This window comes from Molothrus aeneus, chromosome 9, assembly GCF_037042795.1.
Source record: "Molothrus aeneus isolate 106 chromosome 9, BPBGC_Maene_1.0, whole genome shotgun sequence".
NCBI classification, from domain to species: Eukaryota; Metazoa; Chordata; class Aves; order Passeriformes; family Icteridae; genus Molothrus; species Molothrus aeneus.
The window spans coordinates 27,469,318-27,482,354 of record NC_089654.1 but is presented as its reverse complement, the minus strand read 5'-3'; the positions used below and the strand labels follow the sequence as shown (position 1 = coordinate 27,482,354).

General features: G+C 38.7%; 1 protein-coding gene across 4 annotated transcripts in view; it reads right to left on the bottom strand.

The window, feature by feature from the left end:
* The window catches only part of RALGPS2 (Ral GEF with PH domain and SH3 binding motif 2), a 116,788-nt gene that overhangs the window by 58,928 nt on the left and 44,823 nt on the right, over positions 1-13,037 (bottom strand). For all 4 annotated transcript variants that reach the window (XM_066556151.1, XM_066556152.1, XM_066556154.1 and 1 more), the window contains 3 exons: positions 10,786-10,875; positions 7,547-7,639; positions 3,476-3,602 (listed from right to left, as the gene is read on the bottom strand). In XM_066556151.1, coding sequence (XP_066412248.1) covers positions 3,476-3,602; positions 7,547-7,639; positions 10,786-10,875 — 310 coding nt within the window. The remainder of the gene's footprint in view (positions 1-3,475; positions 3,603-7,546; positions 7,640-10,785; positions 10,876-13,037) is intronic.

Sequence of the window (13,037 nt, the reverse complement as noted above, 5' to 3'; positions counted from 1 at the left end):
AGTTCATTCAACAGGCAGATTTCCTCTCCTTGGCAGAGAGCGTATTTTACCCCATGAATCTCTTGCCTGTTACAAAAACAGTGTTTGTTTATTCAGTGCACTCAGTGAAAGGTGTACTTTGCAGAAACCCCAAAGTAAAATTAGCTTGCACTCAGCCTTTTAATTAAATCTTATATATTAGACATCTAAAAAGCAAGCCTTCCCCAATCTAAAGCTGCAGGATGACATAAATTAGACATTATTACAAAATCCACCCAGAAACTTCAGACTGTGCAAATGCTGTGCTCTGAAAGGAAGGAGTTAATTAAGTTGCCAATTTAAGATTATGAGGAAGGAAAGCATAGCATGTCTTCTTCAGGTTGGTTCATACTCTGTACAATAATTCACTTTCAAGTGCTTGTAACTCTAATAGTTTGCAGCTTTTGGGCTGAATTTTCTAAGCAGGCTGAATGACTTTAGAAGTTCAATGGTTTCTCTCACACCTGTTCTTTTGAAAGATTTTCAGAAGAGCCTGTAGCATCCCTCAGGCTTCTTGCCCTGGGCATTCAGAAACAGTCTGTCTGGGAAGGACAAAGCCTTCACCATTCCACTTCCATCAGTCCAAATTTAACCAGGCAGACCTCAAGAAAGTTCAACTCACACAAAACCTGAAACATGGTTTTCACATCTATTTCCAAAATCTATTGCAAACACTATCAACTGAAGCAGATGAATATTCCTCAGATGAATACTTAAGAACCTGTTTTCAGCTTTTCTCTTTCTGCATATCACTCCTCAAAGACAGCTATAAGAAAAATATCTCACAAGGTAGTACTGCTTAGTGAAATAAAAATCTTACTTCTCAAGATATGGCTCAGCTGTTTCATTGTGCAATCTCAAATGGATCAGAACTCTGGAATGAGACTCCCTTGGGGAACAGGGTTTTACTCTAAGGTGAAATATAACATCACATACACAGCTCCCATTTGTTCCAGCTGCTTCAGCTGTCTGGGTGATGCAACACTGATGGCATATCCCACACTGCGTATCAAGGCCTGCTGCTGAACATATTTATTGTATTTATTGGTGTTGCACAGCTTTTCACACTCACATTTAAGTAGGTGAGTGCACACTGATGATGTGCTGCCCCCACCTGCATTTCTAGAATTCTGGAAACCACATCACAATCATTGCTGCAAGGAGCTGAGAAACATTTTTATTTCCTCCCCCCAGCTAAATGTGGAAGCACATCATTATCTTGTCCACAGAGGGTGAGCTGTGGAAATAACACAACAATCTGTACTTCTGTGGCTCCACTCCTATTGGCAAAACCCACACCAAGAAAGCATTTCAGTTTTTTCTTATAATGCCAAGATGGACATAAAAAAAATCTATACCCACATCTGGTATTTGGCTACATAAGGGTGAAACATTCATCCTTGAAATTGCAGCTGAAATTCCTTTATATTCTCACTTTCCCTGTGACCTTACAAACAGAGGTGTCCATGACCAGTGTTTCTCTAGAGGGGATTTGCAATTGCAAATTTTATTTTATGGCAAGTCTGATGCCCTACACTCTTCCAAAGAGCATTTGAAGGAGAGTGGCAGCTGCTGGCTCTCCCCACCAGGAGTGAAGAAGCCCCCACTCCTCCTTTTACCATGAGAGGGAATGGTTCTCCTCAGGAATCCCTGCCCTGCACATGCCATGATCACCATTTCAATCTGCAGGCTTTCCTACATGTTTTACACCAGGAGCAGCACTACTCCCTCACAGAATCTTACAGCAGAAGTATTCCTTTTAGGATTTGTAACCTGGAACTGGTAAGTTTAAAACAGTAAGTTAAACAAGCAATTTAAGTCACTTCTGTTCCAAATGACTCTAATATTAGTAAAAATGCCTTGGGAAGAAAATGGAAGAAATAACAAATCTACTCAGGTCTTAGCAGAGATTAAAGCTTTTATCAAATGAGAAAACTTGGACTCAGCTATCAATCCTCCAAAGTGGATCCAGATTTAGTGTGACTGTATGTTCAGGGCAAGGTTTTTCTTTTTGCCACTTTTTGAAACTGCACAAAATTAATTTTAGAGGATGTGCACCAGTGGGGATTCACCATTCCTTTGGAGAGTTAAAAAAGGCTTGGGGACATTTCTTATGTCACTAAAAAGAACTGGTATCACAGGAAACCAGGTCACAACACATGCTTTAACTACAGCAGGTCACAGTAAAGAGCATTTCTTTCTAAATAAAGAAGAATTACATATTTCACTTCAAACTATCAAGTCAAGCCCAAAGGTTTTTCTAATGCAAAAGTTACACAAGAAGCTGCAACTTATTAGGGTAAACATCTGTAACTGAATAAATCTTAAAAACTGTTTCCCAATATTTGGCTTGGGATTTTTACAACCAGCAACAAAACAATTTGATGCTGGCTTCATGTTTCAAAAATCATGGCATACAGGTAAAAAGCATCAGAATAAGAAGCATTTCAGAACTATATATCAAGTCTCTATATTGTCCATGTACACAAGATGGGAAAGCTCCATGGTTCATCACATTACATAATGCTTGGTTTCCTTTTTGTGCTTTAGTGTTTGTGCCAAACAGTACAAGGCATTAAAATCTGGTCCCCCACAGTGAAGTATTTTTTTCTATTTCTGTAGCAAGCATGTAAAAGTCAACCAATATATCCTGGAAAAGTTAACAGCCCAGCAGAGTAAAGGAAGTATCAAAATTCAGGAACAGAAATTGCAGTTTAATAGGCCTTAATGACCACAAGAGCTCATCTTGAATTCAGGTATAAGAGCAACTTATCATCTGCAAAAATACAAAGAATTGGATACACAGTGCCTTAATTCTGTGTGATTACCAACATCTCATGGAACAAAAGCTACCTTAAAAACAGCACACTTATCATTTTAATGCCTGTTTAGCACTAAATTAGCTTGACAACAAAACCAACACATATTAAATGCATTTATCTAGTTTTTAGATACATAGAATTATAATTTACTAATAATTATTCCAGAAGGCTGACTCAGTCATAACAGCCTAGTTTCTCTTGTCACGTTGGTGTATATTAAATGCAGCAATATCTCCACATTTTACCATGTTCCAAACTCTAAGATCTATATTTATTTCTCTCAGAGGCTTGTGATTTATAGCTTCTCATAAATTAAAAGCCATTGTTACTAGAACAGTCAAGTAGTCAGTATTTAGGAGGGTTACCAGGCATAACAAGGGAAGTACTTCTCCAGAAGCCATTGTATCTCTACAACACGTGGCAAAATAGTTTCCTAGAAAACTGATACTGGATGTAAAACCTGCAGTGTTTGTGAGCTTTAAGAGGAATTTTCTTTTTGAGGTTCTGTCCTGCCACATACAGAGTGCTCAGAATCACTTTGGGTTGTAGACTCTCCCCTGAAGTCCTCAGAGTTTCCTGAATGCTTAAAAGATGGTGTTTAGCTTGTGTAATTACTGGAGAAAGAGGCTGCTTACCTAAGTAGGGAATACAAGGAGTCATCTTCAAGCTGCTGATATAGTCTCTGAGCCTTTTGTAATTATCTTCTTTACTCATCACATATTCCAGCTTGTCAAAGGTGGCTTTATCCTTCCGACTCAGTAACTAGCCAAAGGAAAAAGAAGGAAAACCAGATGAGTTTAAGTTTGATCATTAGGATTTCCTCTTTTACCCTTACAAGCACAGATTTCCATGTCTCCATTGTTGTTGCTGTTATTGTTGGTTTTTTTTTTAACTCAGCTGCTTCAAAATTACATCATTTACTTCTTAAAGAGGAGCACTTAGAAAGTTTACAAAGAAAAGCAACAATTCTGGGGGTTAAATTTAAAAATACTTCTAAAAGTTAGGCAGGTAAAAATGCTGGTGTCCTGGAGGATCCTTCTGAAACAATGTTAGTTATCAAAAAAACAAATCTAGCTAACACACATCAAACTTCATGTGCAGTCCACTTCAGCAGTATTCATGCCAGTAACATTTTCACTCTGATTATCCATAAGTGTGCTGGCTTGGAATGGGATGGAGTCAATTCTCTTCACAGTGGCTAGTATGGGCTATTATCCTGGATATGAGTAAGGATTTTATCCATGTTTTTTACAGAAAGCTCATGGGGTTGTATTTGTCTGCCACCTGGCAATTTTACTGCCTCTTAATATCACAGAACACAAAACTTAAAAGTCATGGTTCTCCTTCATTATCCATTCCTCCCGCCTCTAATCCCTTCCTTTGACAGAATTAACAGCAACTAGGCTCTCTTTGTAAGATGGGGAGAGTAAGTCAAGATATTTTCCAAACATCTTGCTGAACTGCTGCTGAAAAACTGCATTAAAGTCTTCACTTCAACTCAGAGTCAGAATTTCACAAAGAGTGTAAGATGTTCCCACCAAACATTTTGGCAGGAGATTCAGCATTCCAAGTGCCAGTCACAATTTTTCCCCTGCAATGCAATGACAAGGGCCAGATCACTGAATTTCTACATATATTCCCTTTTCACTTCAGTTAAAGATCAACCTAGGTGAGCCTGACAGAAGTGAAATCTTCCTTCTGTAAATTCACTGTTGGAAGTAAAAATAAATTATTTCATTTCCTACATCCAACTCTTTATGAGGACACACAAACTGAACACTGGATCTCAGGAGAAAGCCACTAGTGGAAAGTGAATTGTCTCCCAAGACATACTCATCATTGACATTGCAGCAATTAATTTGCATCTTTAATTTAGGTTTGGTTCCAATAGTCAAATGAGAACTGCAGACTCTTCCAGGAGAAGGAAGGAGCAGACTGACATGACTCCAACCACCCAAATGTGGTGGTGGACATTTTACTTGTGAAGTTCATCTTAAAGCTGGTTCCAGTTTTATCAGCCTGGACTAGGCTTGCTTCTAATATCCTAAAACATTCTGACATCATTTAATGTCTGAAAGGTTTTTGTAGTTTTGCAGACTGAAAGGTGAGACAAGACTAACATATAACAATTTTCAAACTGGAATGAAATGAACTGTATTTTCCTCAAACCATGCTGATTTGCACACTCTTATTCAAGTCTGATGTATCTTTTCAGGCCCTTTGGACCATCTCATAACAAGCTGATCCTGCATGACTTCCCCTAGGCCAATCCATGCCATACCTCCACCTCCTGCACTCAGGGAGAAAAGTCCAGAGAAGCCAGGAACATTAGAAGTGTTTCTGTGAGGGCCAAGTAAGGGCCTATTTCTTAGTCCTTCAGTTTTGGAGCTGCTTCTTTTTTAAATAATGTTTCTTCTTCTGTCTCTTGGATGAAAAGAACAGTACAGAGCTGTACATATGCAGAGACAATAAAAGCTAAGGCTGACAGTTTATAGCAGCAGGGAAGGATTTGAAGCCTTCTAAATTGCTCTTGGCTTTCTAGCTGTAGTGTGCCAGCACTGAATACAACTTTTGGAAATGCCAGCAAGAAAAGATGAGGTCTCAGGATGCTGGCTCACCCCACTTCACATATTTAATGATTATTTGCTTTATTGCCCAAACCCTCACTGGTCATCGAGAATTCCTTTACATTAAATGGAGAGAAGCTGAATATTCTATTCTGTGAACTTTCTTGGAAAGGCTCACAAATCTTCTCAAGTTTTGAATGGGGCAAATCACACATTAAAAGTAGCACTTATTATTCTCTAGAGTTCAGAGTGTGTGCAGGCAATGAGCGAGACAAATTTCAGACAAATGCAGACATACCGTCAGAAGACATGAATTCCATCTTTTTTAGGAACATTAGATTACCAAGCAAGTATTTAATGGCTCCTTTAAACTCTAGATTCCAACCATTTAAGGTGGCTTTTTTTTTTTAGGGAATGAATATACTTGCAGCTATTTTCCTGACTTTGTAAATCGAGTTGATTGAGGGTTGCTACAAACCATCTCAGAAATGGAGAAGAAATTCTTCCTTGTTGAAGGTTTTGGAGGGTTCCTGTGCAACTTACCCAAATCCCTTTGTGATTCAAATGAAGGCTTGGTGTGCCTTTTCTTGCTTTGAATATACAGAAAGCCAAAGGCTTAGAATCATCTTTAGGAATTTTTAAGCTGAACTTTCAAGAGAAGGACAACTAAATCAGTTTGCAGCGCACATTGCTGGGAGCTATCCTGGAACTTGCATTTGCAAAGGCTCCTATAAGATGATGAAAAGCACAGACTCACTTGGGATTGTATGAGGAATCAAACACCTGCAGAAATGTGGGAGAAGTTACCTGGAATTTCAGAGCTTGGAAGAGGGATGAGCTTTAATGACTGATACATATGTCAAGAGCACACAAATAAACCTTGCAAGTGAAAACCACTGCATAAGCAAACATCAAAAACAACTGGGGACTCCCAGTTCTGAATGGCATTATCATGGTAGTAATGAATGTGGTTTTTATTAATATATGGAAAGAGTTACATTTAATTTGAGCTGTGCACAAAAAGATTTAAAAATCGACTCAGCCTCACAGTTACATAAAACTGTTGAAGCATCAATTCTAAAACATAAAGTCTGAAAACCAGAAGTTCCCCTTGAGATAATTTTGAAGTGTTAATTTCACTAAGATTTCCTCAGAGAGATTTTTGGTATTTGGAAGCAATGTCAAACTTAATTGTGCATTTGCAAAATACGACCAGAATTCTAGAGGAGTATCTTGGCCAAAGTGAATTATATTCAATTTTGGGAATATTTATCAACTGAATGACATTTTCATGCAGTTATCAGACAAATAAACTTTTTGCAACATCCAAGGATGCACTAATGTGTGTTCAGGGAAAGCCTTCAGCTTTGTTTAGTGATATGTATCCTGTGCACAGGAGGATCTCAATCACCTCATTTTTTCTGTCACACTGAATGTCACATTTATCTGAAACAGCTGAAAAACTACACAATAGATGGCTGAATAAAGACTGTTTTCTAAGCTCTGAGGCATCAATGAGCAAAAGTAATTCCTAATATTCTTCTTATCGAGGATACAATGATAAACAATATTACTACTAGCCAAAAAAGAGATGACAAATAAAAATTATTCCAAAGAATACTCTCCTTTCACAGCTGTACAAAGGTAGAATTACAAATGCACTGTGTAAAGGAGTTGTAAGTATGGAATGACAATGAAAAGTGCTAGAGTTATCAGTCAGAGAAACAACAAATCTCTTTATGGAAACTGAATCAAGAGTTTCTGAACATCTGCTCTCCATAGCAAAAAAAAGAATTCCAATAGTATAAACCCCTAAATGATTAAAGTATGACCCACTTTGGCATTCAGAATTTTCCAGCAACTAAATACAAAATAGCTTCTGGCCAAATGAGAAGCCTCTGCATTTAGCAGAATCTGCAGGGAACTATTTTTCAGAGGAAAATATTTCTACAGCAGAACGGAAAAAAAAAATTAAGAGGAAACCATAGATTTCAGAGGAACTAGAAGCATTATGTACACAGCAGAACAAAGTTAAAGCTCTCTGTAGTAACTGCTGCATCCTTGAAAAGAAGCTTCAGGATGTTGTGTTTGCCTGAGAAGAAGTGAACCCTCTCCCCTGGGCTGCTGCTCCTCACTTACCGCCCACGTCTTGGTCAGCCTGAAGATGGGAGCGCTCTGGAGGCCTGACACCACTGCCATCAGGGCATGCAGGTTATTCAGCTCATACAGCTTCTGAGGACAAAAAAAAGAGAAAATAAACAACATTCTAAGTGCTGCTAATAGTGAACACAGAATAAATAACAATATAAAGATGGAGAAATCGCGCATGGTCTAAAATGAAGTGTTACAGTGAACTGCTGTGCACACAGACCACTTTTATGGCACCTCCTAATTTTTCATTACTGCATCTCTATGCTTTTGGATTAGACTAACTAGCTGTTTCATAGTCCATAGAGAACCTTTAAAAATATCTACACAGACACAGATCTTGGGGAATATATTAGAAGTGCCAGAAATTTTCTGACATTCAAACCCAACAAATTCCTTTCATAGCATTCGACAGTATTTTAAAACAACACACCAGAAAGGACAACCCAGTGGTGAATGATGTAATCATGTCAGTACCTAGAGTTTATGCAATGACCAAGGCTACATCAAAGCACCCAAAAAATATCTTAGCAGGATGAAATCAAGGAGGTAAATTTCAAAAGCCACATCCCTGGAGTACTCTCCTCACTGAAAGGCCATTTCTGGGGTATGACAACTAACTAGTGGAAAGCAACAACCCAATCAAAATTGAACAGCAAAAACATTAGGGTAAAAGAATTCCCTTAAAAACTCTATACAAAACATTGGGTTTAAGTGCATTTTCTCACACATTTGGAATTTCCCTCCCTTTTCTTTTTCCTTTCCCTCTGTCTCCAAAACTATCCACTGCCTTGGCCAAGTAACTACTGGTACTACTGTCATGAAAGCTTGAAAACAGTCTGGAGGAAAGTGTTCTTCCTGAAGCTCTTCTAAAACATCAACTGTTCTGATAGCTGTGAGCTCTCAGGGATCCAAACTACACTCATTTTTGGTGCACTGCACCCAAATTGAGGTTTTAACCCTAACAGAGAGACTTTGCTAAGGAGAAATGATGCTCAATCACAGTATTGCAAATCTTGTTTAATCCATTTGGAATATTCACCAAGGTAGGTTAGGATTCCAGCAAGGAAAAATAAGAAACCCTTCCTATTCAAAAAATGGTGGAAATTCTTTTTCCTACTTGAAACTCAGCTTACTTCTTGCTTAGGCAATCTTTCATGAGGGAAAAGGACAACAAAACTAGACCAAAGGAATACTGGCTAAATGCTGAACACCAAAGGAGAACCTCTATTTGGAAGGATGAAAGCCAAAACCAAGGATGGTTTTCTGGCTAACAGTTTTGGAACAGGGCAAATGATTCTCTCTCCACTTAACACACTGCCAGGAAACTTGCAGCCTTTTATGGAACAAAGTCCTCACAAGTATTAGTCAGAAATGCCACTTTTAATGGCACCCCAGTAGCATTTCCACTCTGTGTGCTCAGACCTCCATGATTCCAGCATGTCCTGCTGACAGTGGAAGTTTGCCCACACCTTTTGATGAAGTGCTTCCCTCTCCTCATCCTCTTTTGGGAGGATTTTTCAGTAACCAGTGTAAAGGGTAATCAGTATTTTGTGGGGTGAGGTGGAAGGGGGTGGATGTTTGTCACACACCACAGTCCTGTTATCCTTCCAAGCAGTCCTGCTGAAGTTTGTCCCTCCACTTACACAAGAACTCTTCTTCCTCCCACACACATCCCAAGCAAGGTAATAAAGTTCACTGTCCCAAAGGACAGTGGACTTGATGAGAAATGAAAAGAAGGGCTTTCCCAGCTGCTGCCAGCAGTGAAACAGAAGTTATGATCCACCAGGACAGTCTGGGAACTTCAGGGGAACTGTTAGGTCTAATTACCTCATGCATTAAGCAGTGTAGGTGAGATAGCATTTAAGCTATACAGTAGGCTGCCAGCACAAGGAATCACTGTGGAGTGGATTTACAGCTCCTCTAGAGGTAATTAGTGTGACCCCTGGCACCAAGCTGCTTTGATATTAGCTCTGGATAACAGAAACTGCTTCCAAGAGTTTCCACTGAAGTTCCACTGCAGTAACTTCATGTCAGCAGCCATATGTAAGCAAAGCCAAGGTAACAAGCACAGAAATAAATAAACTGATACAAAACCACCCCATACAGAGCTGCTTGCTTTTGTAATTGTGATTTTTACAGTAGACAGGTAAGCAAAGCTCAATGACCTGATTGTTAAGTATTGCTGCCTCCAAGCCAGCAGCATTCCAGCTGCCACTGCACTGCTGAGGTCAGGCATGCTCAGGGTGCTGTGCCCAAAGCTGAGCCTGCAACACCCAGCACTGCCCAGTCCCATCCCAGTATGAACCAGACCTGAGCCCACCTGGCTTCCCACATCTGTTCTGCACTATGGCCACACAGAGCTGGACCTCCCTCTCCTATGCAGGGACATGGATCATGGATTCTTTTATGTTTGTATTTCAAACAAAAACACAAGAACTGACTTTTAAAAATACATGAGGTGAAGATACATTAACTCACCAGATATCAAAGGATGTCTAAGAGAGATCATTAACACTTTATCACCACAGCATGATTACTGAGCAGAGCCTGTGCTATCCTACAAAATTAGCTCTTGCTTTGCCCAAAGTTGAGAGTCAAACCCCACAGGACTAAAATCTTGCTTCATTAAAAAAGGGCTTGTCAAGACAGGGAATGCACTTGAATACAAAATTAATTAATTAACAAATATTTTACATCTTTTTTTTTTTTGCAGGTAACCTGGGGTGGTCACAGCAGTCAGTTATAGTAAAAGGCAGCCACCATCTGACAGCAGAAACTTGAAAAACATCCCCTTTTTCTCACTACTGTGAAGAAGTTTCACTCTGAAGGGCTATATGTTACTCCAGATTTGCTGACCCATTTCTTATGAATGTCAGTCCAAAAGGCTTTAGGAAAGACTGAGAACTCCAAAATGTCTTCTGAATCAAAGTCTATTTTTCAAACCACATTTTTAAAGTTGATATTATTTGAGTAGAGATAAAAGATCCTTTCCTTCAAATGGCAAAAGCAAACAAAACATTTCTCTTCTGACTAAAGCTGTTTAAACTGACTGCACACTTGGTGACAACACAGAAGCCAGTTACAGATGTCAACAGAAACAACCACAGCTAAGTCAGGTATCAGATAGGTATTTCCCAATGTGTATTTCTGAACTGACCAATTCACCATGGGTATAAAACCTCGGATCATGGTGAATTCCACATTCCCGTCACAATACAAATTCTTACCTTCGCAGTTTTGATGTAGTGGCTCAAAACCTCAGCTCGTATTTTTAAAGTCTGTGCATGCAGAATCTCTCTAACAACCCAGAAGCTTACCTAAAATGGAGGAAAAAAAGCCTTTTAAAAATACAGAGTTTCAACACTATGCTTTTAAAAGTTTTATTTATTTTTATGGAAGTATGGTCTATGGAAACAGACTTGAGTTCAATGTAAGACTGAGGGTGAGATCACACACAAAGCAAATGGCAAAACACTCAAACTTTGAAGAGTGCTCTCCCAGGAAAATAAAATCATGAAGAAATGTTATGAAAAGCCTACAAAATGAAGGAATATAAACACCAACACTGAATCATATCCACTGGTTTGCTTTCCCACAACATAAATGCTGCATTACATGAATTGAGCAGCTTCAGCTACAGTTCACTGACACTTCCAACACCTTGAACAAAAATTAACCCTGAACAAAATTAGAATGTAAGGTAGGAAGCTCTGCCATAAGCCAGCTTCTAGTTTATAGTCTTATTTCTGGCTGTGCCAATTACCTGCTGATGTACAGCACAGTATCACACCCTTGGTTAAGCTCTCCAGGACTGACTTCACTGCTGTGGAAGAACCCTGCTAAATTCAGTATAAAGAACAGTTGCATGTCATACTTACATGAATGTCTCATAAAGGCTGTACTCTAAAAGTGTTTGGTAATATGTCTAAACTCCACTGTTTTCTCTTCACTGCTCCCTGCCACCCTCTGCCCTCACAAAGAATGATAAAAATTAAACACTTTTGTAGCTGTAATAAAGCAGTAGTAAAGAATTAGCAAAGGTTAACAAATACTGCAGCTTTTATTCATCTCTTCGCTACGAGTTGGGAAAAAAATTATCATCAAGATACAGCATGACTGGTATTTACAAAACTACTGAAAACAGTGTATGAAGAAATTTACTACAAGTTTACTCATACATGGAAACCTTTCAACATGTCATGATGCTTTGATTTTTAAGCGATGCTAAACTCCTTCTTGTAAACAGGTTCCTGGCCAAAATCTCAATTAGAAAAATGAAATAACCTGTTCCACTTTGTTAGTATGATAGCTCCTAACACAGAAGAGCACAAAGATCCACACCTCCAAAATGATTACATTTGCAGTGAAGCTACAGGGATCTGATGAAAACTGGGATGTTAAATCACAACAGCTCTTTGGAAATGAGAAATGGAAGAATGACAAGAAAACCCACAAAAAATCCCCACAAACATCTTGCATAAGAATCACTTCCCTTTGGTCTATTTGTCTAAGGTTGTATTAGCCAGGAAAGAATTAAGAATGGAGCTCAGGTTTCTATTTCTTTTCATTTTTCTTCATTTTCTTTCCTCTTTTGCTTTTTTGCAAAGCAAAATATCTCTTCACAAACAAAAAGTGGTTCCAATTGATTAAAAAAAAATCTCAATATGTTGCCATGCTCAAAAATAGCAAAGTTTTGAAACCACTGTTTAAAGTTAAAAGGAGAAAATATGGAAAATCGTCTCATTTTTAAGGGTACATCATCAAATTGTAATAATCTGAAAGTCACAGTGACAGTAGCTGTATTTAAATGACAGAGATTGCCATTCCCTTTGTTTAGTTAGAGAATAATTTTCCTTTAAGGACAGGGCACCAAGTGCTGAGACAATCTCAGGGGTAGTGAGAGTACAAAAAGAATTGAAGTTCTTGCACCTTCTTCATTGTTTAGAAAACAAAAATACATGTTGGATTGTTGCCAGGTCTTCTCCAGTATTTTCTTTAATGAAATATTCTGAAGGTGTCCTTACTGAGTCCTGCCAGGAGCAGGGATTTGCACTCAGTGATCCTTATGGGCCCCTTCCAACTTGAGATATTCTATGACCCTATCAAATACAGAAGTACTGAATACATAAAAGATTTGGCAGTACTTCAAAATTTTGTCATAAAAAGCTTGACCTCAGTTTGGTGCTCTGCTGTAGTTACACAGCTTGAGAAAAAGAACTTTTTTCCCTGATTGATCAGTGAGTTTTTAAGGAGATGCTTTCCCACTGAAGATCAAGGGAATTTAAATTTTTAACACAGATTTCTGTATCATAAGGAATCAGGCAAGTACAACACACACAGCACTACACCTTAAGATCCCAAATCTCTTTGATTTGAACTTCAGAGATTGCTGATGTAACAGGAGAAGGCCTGTGATGGGCCAGACTGTGACAGTTGCTCAGAACGCAGAGCAACACTCCAGCATTTTCATCAGGACAAA